This window comes from Poecilia mexicana, unplaced genomic scaffold (genome assembly GCF_051168715.1).
Source record: "Poecilia mexicana isolate PSO_F unplaced genomic scaffold, ASM5116871v1 scaffold_3, whole genome shotgun sequence".
Classification (NCBI taxonomy): domain Eukaryota; kingdom Metazoa; phylum Chordata; class Actinopteri; order Cyprinodontiformes; family Poeciliidae; genus Poecilia; species Poecilia mexicana.
In genome coordinates this window covers 28687781-28705424 of record NW_028263372.1, presented here as the reverse complement: position 1 = coordinate 28705424, position 17644 = coordinate 28687781, and the positions used below count along the sequence as shown (strand labels likewise).

The following is a 17644-nucleotide window of genomic DNA, read 5'->3' as shown; positions in this document are numbered from 1 at the left end:
TTTTTCCTAATTTTTTCCCCCCTAGTTTGTCCAAACACTGTGAACTCCGTAATAGGCTGCAACAAAAACTGCAAACATATTCACCTTTTTCACATTTTCTTACGTTACAACAACAAATTTCAGCATATTTTAAAATAAAATGACGCTACAGACCTGCATTTGTGTTTAGCTCCTTTTACTCTGTTAACCCTAAACAACATTCTGTACCACTGCTCTCTTCAAAAAGTCACATTGATAATAAACAGAATCCACGTCTTTAATCTGAGGACTAAAAGACAGACTGAGGTCAGGCATTAAGATCAAAGCAGGGTTTGGTTATAAAACACCACTGAAAGCAAAACACATTCACCTTTTAAATGTGGTCAAATGAGACAAAAACAAATCTTTTTGACCTGCACAAAAAATGGCACTTGAGGTGTAAAACTAGCACTGCGGATTATTCAAAAATAACACCATTATGGAATTACATAGTGAAACACGGTGGTGGCACCATCATGATGTGGGATTGCATTCGTCAAGCGTGACAGGGAAGCTGGCCATAGCTAAAGACAGATGTTGAATACCTTTTAGAAGACTGTACAAAGGCCTCCTTTCCAGTTGGACAACTATAGTTTAGTTTAAAGCATATGCATATTTAGTAACGGTCCAGTCAAAGTCTGGAACTGTCTGAGTTTGAGTTATCATCCAGAGGATAAGCTGTACTTTTAGTTAATAGAGGTTCAGTAAAGTTTTGACACAAGGCTGCTCCATGCACCTCATCAGGACACAAACCTTTTTAGATTTTTTTATTAGTTTTTATTTCCTTTCAGCTACTTTCTTTCTGAATATCATATAAAATCACAATACACGCATTCGCAATTATATGCAATGTGACAAAATGTGAACACTTTTATAAAGCAGTGCACAATATGGAAAATATTGCACTAAGTGCAGGAAATCAGGATCGAACTGCAGAGGATATAATAAGAACTAAATTAGCTCTTTGTAAGACTTCATTACTTCTGTCTGTTTCTTTTCCTGCTAGTAAGACTGAAACTGATTAAAAGCGTCTCCTTCCACTCTCCGTCCCAGGTGATCTGGAAACACGGCTCCACCAAACAAATGCAAACCATTCCGTATTTAACCATGTGAACGAGCTGCCCGAGGTCGCCACTGTTGTGAAGAGAGGGGGTAATATCGGCCCCTCCTAGGAATTTAGCAAAGAGGGTGAAGAAGGGAATCAAAGCGGACGAGTTTTAGGACTGGAAAACGGGAACGCGATGCAATATTAATGGCCGACGGAGCGCACAGACAAACTCGGAGCACCTCTGAGGAGCGGGTGCTCCTTGTGGCCCAGGATTCAGAGCTGATTGACACGTGTGACACGCGCAGGATGAAGCGTTTGACAAGTGTTGCACTCAGGAGGGGGCAGCGCTTTTGTTTAACAATGCACAAGCTCGACAAGGAACGTTATCTGCAGCCTAAGCATCTGGCATCGAGCAGCGGTGAAGCTCCAGCTCTTTGTAATTCTCTAAGCTGTGTGCCAGCGTTTACGACTCACCAGTGACAAAAGCACTTTGACTGTGGAGTATTTTCAGACAGAGCTTGGAGCAAATGGTCTGGATTTGTCATAGCAAACGGACGTTTTAAGATGTCCACAATCACCATGTTTTTGGAAATGCGAATTGTGAGAGGACTTAAGCAAGTTCTGACTAAGCTAACAAACCGCACCTGAGAAATTGATGGTTTTCAACCCTTTCCTAAAACTTTACTGTCACTAGTTTTGATATTTATAGCAGTAGGTCAGTGTAAAAGAAAAATGTAAAATTAACTCCATATCCCACTGCATACAAGGATTGTGTAGCTGCTTTACATTTTATTCGCTTTAGATCTGAATTTAAAACTACTATAAACCATAAAAGCTACTTTCTCTGCAACAATATATCAACAGTAACTAAGCTATATGATTCTGTAATGTTCAGTGTTTCGTGTCTATTAAGAACAAAAATGATTTTATTGGACTTCTTCAAAAAAAATGTGTAAAAGTTGAAATGCATTTTTCTTTCAAATAAAACATTTACGTGCCTCCTTCACTGCTGATGTCTACATTTATAAATCTATATAATTTTACATGAAGTTTGAAAACGTTTTATCAATTTGAACATTTTTTCCTCTTTAGATTTCAAATTTATAAAACTTTACTACTCTGTATAGAATCAGAGTCTAACAAAGGTCAGGTTGTTTTTTTCTACTGAAAGTTTTCAGGTGGGTGGAAAAATGAGCAGACAGTAATAATACCAGGTGGCATCATAAACAAAATCCCAGATGATAATGTGGAGAGTATTATTATAACGTGGTTATAATGACTAAACGACAATAAGACGCAAATGATTAAAAATGTGTGGTGAAAAAGTGTTTGTGCCCCCACAAATTGAGTCTGTTTTTACTTTTCTTTACGCATAAATCTTTCACATCATCAACTAAATTTTAAATTACATTAGACAAAGATGAGTACAATAAGCTGTTTCCAATTTTTTTTTTTTTCCCAGGAAAAAAAGCTATAAAAACCAAACAAGATCTAGTGGAAAAAATAACAAATAAAACCTGTGTGACAAGATGAAGTAGGCTAATAAATCTCAGAAATCAAGATGTCATAACCTGATCTGGAACTGTCTAAAGTTTTGGACTCTACAGTAAAAAAAAAAAAACTGTAAAAGATATTATCCGTAAATAGAGAAATCAACCAAAATTACTCCAAAACCACATCAACAGCTCGTGCAGGAGGCGACAACAAAACCCAGAACATCATGAAATGCATTGGAGGTCTCATCCGACTCCGTTAGAATCAGTAAGAAAGAGACACGGCAAAAATGGCATCCAGAGTTTCAAGTTGAGAGCAAAACAAACGCAAAGGTCCATCTCACATTTGCTAAAAGACTTTCTGTGACTTTCAGGAAAATATTTTGTGGTATGACAATGGCAACAGTCAAACTTTTTGACAGGTAAGTGTCGCTTTACTTCAAATGTAAAACTAACACAACCATTCAGGAAGTGAAGATAACAATAAAAGTGGTATAATGCTTTTGATTCTTAACAACTTGCCATGACTGGCAAAATTGCAAATTTTGCAATAGAAAGAATAACAGTGAGACTCCAACCAAACGGCTCATTAAAATAACCCCTAAATGACGGCACTGAAGAGGCTGAATCATAAAACCGTTTGAGATGCTGAGACGTGACCTTAAACAGTCAAACACCCTCTGATGTGGCTGACTGGGCCGTAATGCATTCCCAGTTATCACCAATGCTAGATTGTAGTTGTTGCCTTCAATTTAGGCACAATTAGTTTAAGGTTTAGGGGAGAAAAACTTTTTCACGTAGGGCAAGGTTAGTTTAATATTTATCCATTAATTACCGTTTTGTTTTTTTATTTACTCATGTTGTTTTTCTCTAGTGTTAAAATCTTTAGTGCGTGCGTGTATGTGTAAGTGTATAAACTCATAAATTTAAATATTAATATGAAGGCTGACCTATTTAAGTGTCGGAGGAGTCAGAGGAATCTGGTTTTTAACATCTCCACCTGTCAGAGCAATCAGCTTCCTGCTCAGCCTCACGGTGCGTTGGACCCAAGGTGCCACAGGAAGGGAGCTAAAAACTGGAGCAGTATTACAGTTTGTCTCTGCCACTCAGGCCACCGAGGAGCGCTGCGGAGGTGTTTGTGTGGCCTTGTCTGCTCTGATGGGCTTTGCTCTCCCTACTCAGCCGACGCAGGATTGATGGAGTGGCAGGGTGACATGTGAGAGGGTGTTGCAGCATGTTGCGTACGCTGCCTGGGCAGTGGGAGGGGGGAGCAGGCCCCTTATCCACTTCTGCCTCTGCTGTCACAGTGATGAAGGACGGATTGGCTCTGGTGTGATCTGAGCGCTTCATCACGGTGATGTATGGAGCAGCAGCCAAGGCTCCAGAGCTGGGACGCGTCTTTGTACACCTCTGCGACTCTTAGGTTAAATGTTTTCCCTCTTTTCTTTCTGCGTCCCTGCGCCGGGTCTGCACACAGCAGCGCAGGTGGTTCGCATTATTCACAAAATTCCAGTCATGACTTCATGGAGAATCACGTGCCAAGGTGGAGTTGTTTGTTCGCACTTTCCCAGAAGAACAAAAGGCAGGGCGAAATTTACTCAATATTTAAATTTTATTCCAGTTTTGTAACTTTTTAAATAAGCTCACGGAGTGCTTCCTTGAAATCAGGATAAAAACCAGACCTCTGTAGACAATCTCAGCTTTTTTTTTTTTTCCCACACATCTTTCTTTTTCCTCTCAAAATCAAAACTCTCATCAAAAACGTTTAACACCTGTATTAACAGGTTTTCTGATCCACACCCTCCTCACACTTTCACGCTGCAGGCAGGGTGGGGTGGTGAGCACGTTTCCTCAGGGTTAATGCCTGGACTTGAAATCAGATCAGAGGTTCTTTGTCTTGCAGGTAAGACGAGAAATATTTAGCAAACGCTCTCATACCTGCAGTACATAATGAGCGAGTTGTTTAGAAAAATTTACCCGTACAACAACAACAAAAAGCAACAGCTCCATCTGCTCTTTACATCCTTATCTGCATAGACTCACTGAGCCAGGCCCTGCATCTGTTCTGATTAGGGTTTTTTAATGAACCTATTCTGTGTGTATGCAACTGCCACTACTAGAGCTGCACAGCATATTGTATCATAATTGTCACTGCAATATGAATGTGTGCTAAATCGCAGTCGCAGTGGGCTGCTTGGATGCTATATTTAGGAAGTAATTATATTTGTACAGACATACATTAATGCTCTGCATACAGATAATATAATACTCATTACCGTAGCATTTTCAAACTTTGTGATATTGCAACCAGAAACTTCATTGTATCTTACTGAGATTTTATGTGATAGATATATATAAAAAAGTAGAGCATTATTATGAAGTGGAGGGAAATAATAGACGTGTCTTTTGGGGAATGCTTCTTTCAGCTTTGCACATCTGCAAAAAGATATGTTTGCCCGTTCTTCTTTGCAAATAGCTCAAGCTAATCCAGACTGAATAAAGGACATCTGTGAAAACCAAGACATGTCGATATCCGACTGAAAGCCAAAAGCCTGCCGTAATCTCAAGTCACCATCTTCCAGACAAATATAAGCAGCTTCCTCGTCCTGCAAGAAAGGGATTTTCACAGTATCATGCTGCCACCACCGTGTTTCACTGCAAGGACATTTTCAAGGTGATGCACAGTGTATATTTTCTGTCATGTATGTAAAACAAAAAAGCTCAACTGGGATCTGTTTGCTTCTCTGACAAACCTCCGAAGCCTCCACAGAACAATTGAACTGAAATGAAATTTTAACTAAATTAAAATTAAACCTTTAAATAGATAGATGTTTTCAGATTTTTATTTGTGAAACAAGTTTAAAGCTATTTTGCTTGAATTCATGTGGACCAATTGCATGAAAACCCAATAAAAGTATAACTGTATGAGGTTGAGGTTTGAAAAAGTTTAAGGGCTATTGTAATGCTAATCATATCAAACAACAATACCACAAAAACAGGTTTTCCTAATACCACACAGGAGCGTCTACACCTCTTTAACTGGGAGACGCTCCCAGTAAAACCTTGACAATCCAGCTGCACTTGCCATTAGCGCTTTTTTTTTTTTTTCTGACAGGAGCATCTCAGCTCACCTCACCTTCAGGAGCAACCTCATATTGGAAAAAAAACCAAAAATCGGAGAGGACAATAAAGTCTCCTCTCAAATTGTGTTAGTCAGATGAGCTCACATCCTATAACCAGTCTCCCTGGTAAGCAGAGTGGGAGAATGTTGTGTTAGTTGATGCGGCCAATTAATTATATTGTAAGTCATTTAAAAATCTATAAAGGAAGTATAAACTGGTTTAGGCTGTTTGAGAAATTGTAAGTATGGTATTAAAAAATGCAATACGTGTATTTCAATTGCCCTAAGCGGTGTTATATTGGAGTCTTTTTAAAAAAGGAGCTGTGTCTTAAAAAGGAGTAAAGCGTAAATTATGCATATCATTTCCCCCCCTTTCCATTCCTCTTCTTCATTTTTTTTGCAGGAAAACATGGCCGCAGTCTACACACGCTTTGTCCCGCACGCTGCGCTCACCTCCCTGGAGGTGGTCTCTCACACCGACATGGGGTGTATGGTGAGGGGGGCGAGGTGGAGAGGTGTCAGAGCGCACCAGCTTGCCTCGGAGAGGCTCTCTCTGGCTGCTGCAGGGGTGAAGGCTCCTCTGTGTGTTAGTCTATTCGTGGCTGTGGGCTCCTAAGTGTGTTATATCGAGCCCGTGGTGTGAGACTGTTACTTTCCCCCTCGATCTTTCGCTCTCAGATCTTCGTGGTTAACACAACTGTAAAAGTAGTTTTCTGAGGTAGTTTTTATGGTGCCCCAACAACAACATGAACTCTGCTTCAACAAAAGAGGCAAAAGACTCTACCAGCTGTCTACTTAAGAATAGAGTTGTGCGATTAAATTAAAGCATATGAATATAGCGAGCACAGCAGTAAAAAAAAAAATCCCAAACAAAATAATCCAAAATCAACTACGCATCAAGAGTTAATTCTGCGAAAAAAAATAAAAAATACTGTCATTTTGAAGAAGACTGCTGTAGTTTTGCTGTTTTCTGTTACATTGATACTCTTATGAATGCTCTAATGTGTGCTAGAAAGAGAATGTGAGACAGAATAAAGATTTTTTGACAATTCATAAACCAAAATTAGTGCGTGAACTAAAACTAATGCAAAGGACCGAATAATTATTACACATAACAACAATATGATCACATTGATGCAGACATTGCTCATACCTGATACAGGTAGGACCTTTAGCATCTTTTATCCAAGATGCTAAAGGTCACAGAAAGTGTTAGAAGAACCAACATTTCTTCATAAATTCAGTTGTGTAACTGGCATAATTTCTACAATTTTCCCACACTGGAAGGCAGCCAGACCCATTATGCTATTCAAAGAAGCTAAAGACAGTACACAAGAAGAAAAAAAAAAAAACCGGCTGCAATCTTATTGTTAAGGTTTGCTGATATTAAGAAGCTGCATATCTATTGCTATCTAACATTTGGTTTGCTTGTTTTCCTAAAATGTATCTTTACATTTTGTTTGTATAGTTCTTTGCTAAATAATAAGACATATTCCATATTAAAGCTGAATCTCATTTTGGTGATAACTGTGTGTGCCCAAAGCTCATCATACATCCTCCTTCAAGCTGCTCAGAAATGTTTTCCGGTATTAATGAGAGCATGACGTGAACTGGGTGGGCGTTCTGGAACACCAACACCGTGGCTAATTAGTTAGATTTCAAGTTTGTTTTTTTTTCCAAGAAATTTGATAAATGCGTGACTGTTAACTACGCGGGTATTTTATTTATTTTTTAAATATCTGTAATGTATCAAAAATATTCTCCTTGATGCCTGACCTGCACGGAGTTGAGCCTGCAGTAGCCGTTGAGAGGAAAGCGGATGACGTGCGTTGGGTCCTGGTTCCAGCCGGCGTTGACTGAGTTGCACATAACGTCTCCGGTCTCAGGGAAGATCTCCTCTATGAGGACCTTCTCCCCACTCAGGGCGATCCTCTCACCGAGGTCGGGCGTCACCCGGACCACGAGGCAGTCGCAGGGCTGTGCCATCCGCCGCTGTTCGCGCTCCTGCTTCCAGCGCTCCAGCTCCTTGATCATGGGCGTCAGCTGGTAGTAACGGGCCTCCTCGTACAGCAGGTGGAAGTCCTGCACAGACAGATGGACGTGGAGGTTACAGCGGTGAGTTACGGTCCTTTTGGCTATATGTGTGACTAACGCACCATCTTTCACTATATTACATCTCTTCACCAAGGTCACACGGAAAACGATACAGCACAATGCTGTGCAATATTAAGCATGCTAACTAAGAGGCTATACTGCATGTGTTTTTAAAGAGAAGTCATTTTGCAGACAATGCTTCACGGAAGATCATTGCTGTTAGTTATGCTTTCTTGTTATTAGCTCGTTTTGTGTTATCATCTTGTGACTGTCTGCTCTCGTTGTTGAATAAACTTTAACATTGATCCATAAACGGCTCCCCCTGTTATTTCCGTAAACGAAGCGCTGCAGTGTGACGTCAGCGTTCTTCTTCCGCACACGCGGGTCGCTTTGGTAACACACAGGAGTTTCATTGAGGTTGGGTTTAATTAGTAGTATGAACCAGCAAGCATAAAAAAAAAGGATTTCAGCAACAATCAGAATTGCGGCTCAAGACGTGATGTGTGAACGCAGCCAAAATGTAAACTTAATTGCCTTCAGGAGTGACAGCACGTCCTTGGAAGAGAGAAACAATAAACTATGATCAGTGATGGCCTGCAACCAGCAGGACAACATTCTCAGTTAACAAAGCATAGCAGCTTTCCTCCACTGCGGCTCTTGGCAGAGCAGTGCTGGCCTTTAGCATGTTTTGGCTAGCTGACTCCAGAAAGGCTATCAGTGGTGCTCCAGCAAAGTGTGATGGTGCATTCCTGTGTGCAGACAGTCTGCAGCAGATTGCTTCCCTCTCACTCCTGGGCAGGGCTAGCTGGGGGCCATTTGCCCCGGTGCGCTTGCCTCTAATTTCCCACAAGACCAGATGGCACCATCACTCACCACTACCATAGAAAATACAGGGGAGGAGGAAGAAATGTGCAAGAGAACATGAGGACAGTCATCAGCCAAGGAGCCTTTTTAATGGATTCCTCCTATAGAGGGGGTGGGGGAGGGTTGGGAATATCAGGGGTTATGTTAATAAGGCTCGTGGCGCGATGTTAAGCTCCTATTAGAACAAGATCTAATTAGGTTACACCTAAACCCTGCAAATCTTTTTGCTAAACAATCAGTAATTAATCCATCTCTGTTCTGATTAGTGTCTCACAAGGAAAAAGAATGACAGCTTAATCCAGTCATTGTTTGTGAACTGTCATCCTTGACGCGCAGATATTTTCTCTACATTATGCGCATGTTGCTGAGATCCATGCTGGAACCGTCGTCTGCTTATATTTATTAGCCAAACAAGAACATGAGGCATACAACAGCATCCGATAAACCTTTGAAAAGTAAGAATGCACATTTTTAATGATAAATTGTTTATGCCTCATCCAGTGAACGCGGCCAGTACAATGCTGGAGAAGTACTTCTGCTTTTTAGTCTAACTTACTCGACATATTGTTGAACTACTTTTTTTTTTTTTTTTAATCTACATGTTGTTAGTAAATTTGCATCCAGAAACTGAAACGTCAGCCCATTTTTTTCCATCTCGGTGAAATCACATGAGATCAGTCATCTGTGACATCTGACAGACATTGTAGAAGAGATATGCTTAAAACATGTTTCTGTCCACATTTAGGCCAAAAGAGTTTGCTTTTAGACTCATCTGACCATGTTGGCTTCTTCCACATTTAGGAGTATATTTTTATGGCGAATATTTATCTTGTCAATAGATTATCCCACCTGACCTGTAGAACTATGCAGCTTTCCCACAGTTACCACAAACCTCTAAGTTGTTAGCTATGGTGAATAGCCATGTCTAGCATTGCTATCTTTAAATGATTTTCAATCTATCATTTGAAAATCTACAATTTTCAAATTTTAGATCGAACAGTGCATTATGAAATGTTCAACGCTTGGAAAATTGTTTTATAAACTAAATCTGTGTTAAATTTTGTCCACAACTTCATCCTTTGGTCTTTGGGTTTGTTCACTAATGTTCTCTCACAAACCTCTGAGGCCAACACAGGACAGCTGGGTTTACAATGAGATCAAATAACATATAGGTGAACTCTATTCACTAATTAGGCGACTTCTAGGGATTTTAATACCTATGCACACCCTCCTCCTTTTTTGAATTTTGTCTGTAAAGCAATGTGGAAACAATGTACCAACTTCCCACCACTAGGCACTGATTTATGCTGGTCGTTTAAGCTCTATAAAATATATTTAGGATTGTGGTGGTAGCTAAACAAGTATTAAACGTTTTTAAAAGCACTTCATTTGTTTATCTTTACCTCTGTTGCCTACAAACAAAAACAAAAGATGGCAGCAAACATAATTCTGTCACTCTTCACCCCTTCATCTGAGCTGTGCCTTCATCTGAGACGTGGGAACGACACCCAAACACAACTCCATCTGGTCTCAGAGTTGACGCAACACATCTTAAGCTCAAATTCTAATATTTAGGATTTCAGATCGCGGACGAGGAACGGTGGGTCCATTCCCCCTCCCCTTTTTTTTCTCCTCCTTTTTCTGTCTTTTTTTTTCTTCCTTTCTGTCGGCCTTCTTGCTGCTGCTGACAAAACTCATAGCGAGACGCCCCCCTTCAGGCGGCTCTCTGTATCAAAGTGTAGCTCCTCATCCTTCACAGGTCTGAAGCCATGGATGGATATGTTTTTAACAGGGGTCTGTCTGCGAGGCACTTTAGTCATCCTGAGCAGCGTAGAAAACAACAGAGTAATCCTAAGTGCTGAGGTGAGGATGAGAGGGAGACAAGGCCAACAGCTCTGTCCTGGTTGCTGAAGCTGCTGTTAACGCTGCCAGCTCTACGAGACAATTCATCCCCCAATCCTGTGTCCAGACAGCCCGTTTGAGCTTCAAAATAATGATCCGACCTGATAGCCTGACGGCAAGGCAACATTTCAGGGAAGGACAGGGGGAGGGACAGATGGATAAAGACAAGAAGGAGAGAAAAATGATGGAGGATGTCACTATGAGGGAGTCCGACTAATAAAGACCTGCTGTGTCTCAAACTAAAAAAAAAAGTGACTAAAACCACACAAGTAGAAGCTCGCAGGATGTTGATTAAACAAGCCGCTGTAAAAAAAAACAATACAGCCAACTCCCATATAATGCAGATCAGTCGCAAGAATAAGAACACAACACATAAAGAAAGAAGAAGTCGATTTAACTGAATAATCTGACGTGAACTCCACTAACTCGCTCCGCTTTTAAACCATGCCCTCGCTATGACTGAGCATTGCTTACACTCTCCTGATTAATTGTGGTTTGAATAATGAGTCCAGAGGAGGATATTAATAGGGAATATTTTTGTTCCACTGATACAAGCTGCAAAAAAAAAAAAAAAAATCTTTTCCTATTCTGCTCAGACTTTCACATCGATTTAGCAAAACACACTGCGCCGCGGCTGCCAGCAGCAGAAACAGACCCGGCCCTGGGGCGACGGCAAGCCTGATTGTGTTCAGATAAGGACATGCTCAATTCCGCCTCGCACTATTTGCATTTTTTTCTTCTGGCTTCACGCAAATTGAAAGGTATGCAGATCAACACAGGCTTATGCGAGTGGGTCGTAATGAGTCGAAACAATGAAGTCTAACGCATTCTGTGTAAACCGTGGTGCCTGATTGGACTGTCAAGACTTCACAGAAAGCAAGGGGAAGGAGGGGAGGGGAGAGCAGCGAAGGGGAGAGTGGATGCAAAAGGAAAAAAGTAATCAGCTATGAGTCAGGGAATCGTCTGCCAAAATATGCGGGGCTTTCATGTCATGTTCTGTTGTCTGGGGTTTGGCTCTTGTTCCTGCTATCCGTGGGGCCCAGGGAGCAGGCCCCCGGCTCCGAGTGGCTTGGCCTCGCCTTGCTACCTTGTGGGGAAGGATGAACGAGTGAAAAGGTCACTTTGGGTTGCGCAACGGAAAGAAGTGCACACCTAGGAAACCGTAGCACCAAACAAAACCTTGAGAAGGATCCAGCTGGAGGCATAGTCATTAATGCAAAGCCACATATGCTATTGTGCATAAATGTTACTTTTTATATGCAGCTCATTTCAAAAGATGTGCTGTTGTACAGAAAAACATCACCGGTGGGAAACTGACATGTGCAAAGCATTATTTGATACACAACTAGATAGTGTGCGTTTGGTTGATACGAACATGTGCTTTGGTTTGGCTAATACAGGCCAAGTGTGATAAGAAACTATAATTTATGGTGCCTGTTTCTACTTAGAATAAACTTCATCAATCAAGCTCTGAAACACAAACCAAGTGTGAGTTCTCAGTAAGGCTCAAGTGGATCTGGTGGTTCGTAATGCGTAAAGGAACAGTGCACCGATGAATGCATGCGCAGTTAATTGGAAAAATGTCCGTACCCCTCAAGTTTTTCACAGTTTAGAAATGTTACAAAAACTACAATGTATTTTATTGGCATTTTATGTGATAGATCAACTAACTATAAAAAAGATCTAAGTGTGAGCAAATAAAGCCCACCAGTGTGCAATTTAAGCCCAGCTGTTCCCTGAAGCCCTTGGAGGTTTGTTCGAGAATATTAGTGAGTAATCAGCAACATGAAGACCAAGGAAGTTGTGAAAAAGTTCCACTAATATCCACAGTGGAAGAATACGTCTGCATGACAACTATTAGGTGTGCACTCTACAAATATGGGCTCTTAAATCGATTGTAGAACAAAGGCCACAAAAATCCAGTAACCTGTGGAAGAAGATGCTCCAGTCAGCTGAGAACCACGTTGAACATTTTAGCTGAGAAACGAAACGCTGTTTCACAGAAACATTGCATATGAATCCTGAACACATCAGTAAAACATGGTAGTAACAGCACTTTGCTGTGAGGATGAATTTTTCACAAGGAACCAAGAGTTCATGCGAACATGGTGGAGGTCAACAGAAGTCCTAGAACAAATCTCCTTCACCCTAATGGTTCACCTCCCAGCAGGACAATGAGCATGAAGCCAGAGCTACAATACAATGGTCAGAGCAAAGCATAGAGTGGCCTAGTTAAAGTTCAAACTTAAATTCAATTAAGAATGTGTGATAAGACTTGTTGTTCATTGAAAGTCTTCAGAAAACTGGAACATGTTTTGGTGTGTAGATTTAGATATTGAAGCTGGTACCCAAAAAGATTGACCCTGTTTAGTTGCTTACGACATTTTGATGTGTAACGGTGGCACTTGACGAATTGTGATGTTTACTGGTTTACTGTATGTTGTCTTTATGACTTTGTACTTTTGTGTTTTTTATGATGTAAAGCACTTTGAACTGCCTTGTTGCTGAAATGTGCTAAACAAATAAACTTGACTGATTGATTGTTTGACCTTGCGTGGATCCAGAGGGGCAGAACATAATGGAAAACAGTTTTATTTCTCAAAACTATGTTCCTTCCACTTTATAATTAAAAAATATACATTCTACTTTGTGTTAGACAATTATATGAATTAAAAAAAATACATTGAGGTTTGCAGCAGTAAAATAATAAAATGCTAAAACGTTCAAATGTTATGGACAATTTTGCAGAGCACTGTATCCCTTGAGAGGACAGAGAAGCATTAAAAAGCACAAACATGAGTAAACCGAAGTGTGCCATCTTTGGAAAAATCTAAAATAATTCACTTTCCAATCACTTATGCCTTGAACTACTTCAGGTTTTCCAGGACAGACGGACAGAAACACACAGTGGCAGAAATACCTTGAAATCCTCTGGAAGCAGCAGTTTGCTGGTCCTCAGAAAACTGAGAATGTAGCGGAATATCTCGCCGTCCCGATCTATGAAGTAGTGCTGCTTCAAGCTGTCCAACACGATGGGCTCGGTGCCATTGAACAGGCGACTGATTCTGAAAATTGAAACAGACACACAAACACACACACACGCAGAGAGACAGCCGCACACACAAACACAACCACATAATGGAATGAGCCAGCTCCCTTCAAATGCATGAAACAATTACCCTCCATTTATTTTTCAATTTTATTAGCACTAAGCTTGAAATGCATTAGCATCACAGGTTGAAACAAGGGGCTTAAGGCACAGTTCCCCCATTCCAGACTTGTTTGAAGTGTCCCTTCTGCAGAGAGATTAAAACAACACACACACACACACACGTCTGCTGCTTGTACTTACAGAAATTAATAGTATGAATGTAGCATTACAGCTCTATTATTCCATCTGTCAGAGGGGTGCAAATGAATCAGAGGCAGGAAATGGGGAAGGGCCACATGCTAAAATGAGGGAAGCATGCGGGAAAAACATATATATTTTACTGTTACAGTTTAACTTTCCTATGAATTTAAATAGAATTTAGTAGCAGCACTCTACTGTATGCAATGCGGCCTGACTTGCAGTTTGGAAAATGTTTAACAACTCTGCCATTTGTAAGAGAGAGAGATGACCCTAAAGCAAAAAGCAAAACAGCAAATAAATATGTAGAAATTGTATGTAAATGTTGTAGAGCAGACATGCACACCCAATAAAAAATCGCAACAAAGCTACAGCTAATGTTTTTTTTTTATTTTTACATATTATAAATCATGATAATTAACAAGAAAAAATTAGTTAGATTCAGACTTTTAAGCATTCACCTAAATTTAGCCAACTTTGTTTTAGTAATAAGACACTTGTTGCTGCTCAGTATCTTGGGTTTTTCCCCCCGTCCTTCAGTGTACTGCATGATTAAGAGCTTATTTGATGTTGGCTACAGGGGCTCATCAAGGCAAAGAGTAGAAATTACTATTATCTTTAAACTTTCATCACACAGTGCTGGCCCACGCCTCCAGATACCCATGGACAGATATTTATCCCCACCCCCTCGCCTTCACGCGGATGTCCTGCAGGTCCAGCTCTCACTTTAATAATCTAATCTAAACACCTCCACTTTATCTGTTTGCTCATTTCTGGTTGCTATATCCTTATTTAACGGTTAGCTGTAACTGTCTGCTTGGTGTAAATAAACAAGGTGGACAATCTGCAGCACAAAACCACTTTTACAAATTCACTACACATTTGCAGCTCACTGACAAAGAGCTCTTGGCAGGCTGCTGCGTTGCAATCGTTATATGTTTTTTTTTTTTTTTTTTAAGTAATCAGGGTTTAAATCATATTAACAGCTTCCAGGCTGGCTGACAAACCTGTGGTGACAAGAGAAATCATAAAAGAAATTTGCAAATTGGCCAGCTGATGCTTCCTTCGGTGCTGGCAAAGTGCTGGAGTTAATAAACTTAGTTGGAGACACTTAAAATTAAAGATGCTCCAGTCAGTCAGCCAATTTTTCTCTAGATCAACTCTGCCGATCGAAATGTTGAATCCTGAGAAATCCTACTTTTAACATATACACGTACTTTCATTTGACTTCTTTGGGTTTAGTAAATATCAGAATAAGATTATGGTCAAATATTTTGATGCATAAATTCTGTCTTATCGAAGAACAAGCATATCGAAGTAGATCTTTCTTAGGGAAGAAAACTGAATTGTTCAAAATTGGCAGCTCAGACCTCAAAGAAAACGATTGGTTTTGTCCTGAAAACGCTTGATCAGTGCATCTCTACTAAAAAAGAAAAGTAGGCATGTAAGGATACGAAAAGCAGTCGTGTTTCCAACCACAAATTCACTTTATTGAATTTACAACCAGCTCGTGTCTTATGGATTCTTTTAGCTTGAGCGATCAAGTCAAACTGGCCGCCTCTGTTTTCTTTGACTCGACTGTGTGAGGAAGCAAAGACGCTTCTCCCCCCCCCCCTGCCATTCTTCCTCTTTTTCACTGTCTCTCTTTCTTTCTTTTTCTCTTTCTTTCCCTCCTTCTTCTTTTCTTGCACCCCGTCTCCATCCTCTCCCTTGCTTGCTTTCTCTCTGGAAATCGATGCAAAATGCTTTATAAAAAACCAATACTCATCTCCCTGTTTGGCCCGAGGTGTTCCTTTCTCATATGGTCTTGCAATTCTTCCAGCTAGAATTTCACCATACCCCTCCAGGCTAACTCTGTTTTTCATCTCCACTTTTTTTTCTTTTTTTAAAAAAAAAGCAATTAAAATGCTGCCTGTTTTTCTTTTTCTTTCCCTTTCCACCACTCCCTCTTGTCTGTTGGTCTCCTCATTTTTTCCCTTTTTGTTAAATCCCTGAGTTGGAGGGGTGAGTGGAGGGGGGTGAACGGAGGGGGTGTTATTAACAGGTAGGTGGTGAGAAAAGGGCGAGGGAGTGGTTATGTAAAAAAATTAAGAGATGAGATAAACAACAAAAAAAGAGCAGGCTGATGAGCAGGGAGGGGTGGGCTAAAGAGAGGAAAACAGAGTAGAACAGAGATTAGGAATGAAGGAGTGGTGAACTGAGACAAAAATGTAAAACTTAAATAAAAACAGAGTCAGAGGGAAGGAAGAAGCTGGGTGTCTGAGTTTATCACGGGAGGGAATGCTTAAATCTCCAACAGCAGCTCTAAATGGCAAATCGACTGAACTTATATCATGCATTTCCTGTCTTATTGACCACTGTAAGGAGAGAACAGATCACCCTCTGATGTTGTGCTAATAAGCCCTTATCCTCGTTTCTGTTATGCTATAAGGAAGCTATACCTCGATCGGTCACCTAATGGAGATAACTCCGTTAGGTGTGTTATGGAGGAACACAAACACATGCAGAGATGTCTGAAAGTCAAATCGCTCTGACATCTTTCTAACAGAGGGACAGTGAAGGTGGCCCTGCCTGATTCTGAGTCATTCAGTCATTAAGGGACGGTTCTCCAAAAACAAGGACAACTTGAAATCAAATTTTGAAAACGTAACTTTACTTTTTTAAAGCAGAATTCTTTCCCCCTCTTCTCCACTACCTGTTAGTTCAAGTAGTAGTTAAAACTTTTCATCCAAAAGCTGACCAATAAAGGTTTTCTAACGTATTCCTACTGCATGACCATGATATGACTGTATGTGGTACATAAACAGTCATCAGTCCTAATATCGTTGTTTTTCAGTTAGTTAAGGGAGAAATATTCCTACCAAACGCCCAAATTAAAAAAACTAACCAAAACATACACTACACAAGAAAGCGTTGGTCCAAAATAGCATATTTTAAGAATATAAACTCTAAAACGTCCTTGAAGCGTACTGACAGTTACAAAAATGCCAAGAATTACTCAAATTTGTATTTTACCAGAAACAAAATGTACTGATCGCAATGTAAAGCTAGATATAAAAATATGTTTGAAGAACTGACATTTATTTCCAACAAAGTACCTCGGTATGGTTAAATCATCTCAATTAAAATATTTGTCTTATTATTTTGCAATAATAAATGGTCGTATTAAGCACAACCTGATATAAAAAGTTGAAGCTTCATTCAAAGTCGAAACGCTTTTCCATTTTAAACATCAGAACGATCAACGCTGACGGCACGTTTTCTTTGGTTAAAATCAGCTGATTCCTAATTCATCCTTCGTTCATCAGTTTTTTGGTGCCAGAAAAGAGCAAAGAGTTGGAGCGAAGCACGAGAACCAGTTTATCACAAGTGCTGTTTAGGTGGGAAAACTTCCAGAGTGTACCTTGGACAATTTTTTTCTTTTAATTCCCACAGTTGCACGGAAACACCTGAATGTTGTTAGATAACATTTCAGAGTAGAATACAACAAAACGGAGGAATTTTTTTTTTTTTTTTTTTTTTTTTTTTTTGCTTAAGCTTACATCAGCTGAAGAATGCCACTGTTAGTCAGGTCAATTGACAGACACTACAAATGTTTCCTTAATGTCTCACTTTTGCCCACTAAAAGCTTTACAGGAAAGTAAAAACGTCCAGAACAGTTTCCATGTCTCAGGAACATTTCCCCTAATTTCTTCAGCTTCTGTTCAAGTGACTGCTGAGGCTGTCCTCTTTGAGAGCTACACAGAGTGCACATC

General features: G+C 40.2%; 1 protein-coding gene across 3 annotated transcripts in view; it reads right to left on the bottom strand.

Moving 5' to 3' along the window:
- Window positions 1-17644, bottom strand: part of kctd15b (potassium channel tetramerization domain containing 15b) — a 30913-nt gene that overhangs the window by 6543 nt on the left and 6726 nt on the right. For all 3 annotated transcript variants that reach the window (XM_014998060.2, XM_014998059.2, XM_088004398.1), the window contains 2 exons: window positions 13461-13605; window positions 7457-7762 (listed from right to left, as the gene is read on the bottom strand). In XM_014998060.2, the coding sequence (XP_014853546.1) occupies window positions 7457-7762; window positions 13461-13605 (451 nt within the window). The remainder of the gene's footprint in view (window positions 1-7456; window positions 7763-13460; window positions 13606-17644) is intronic.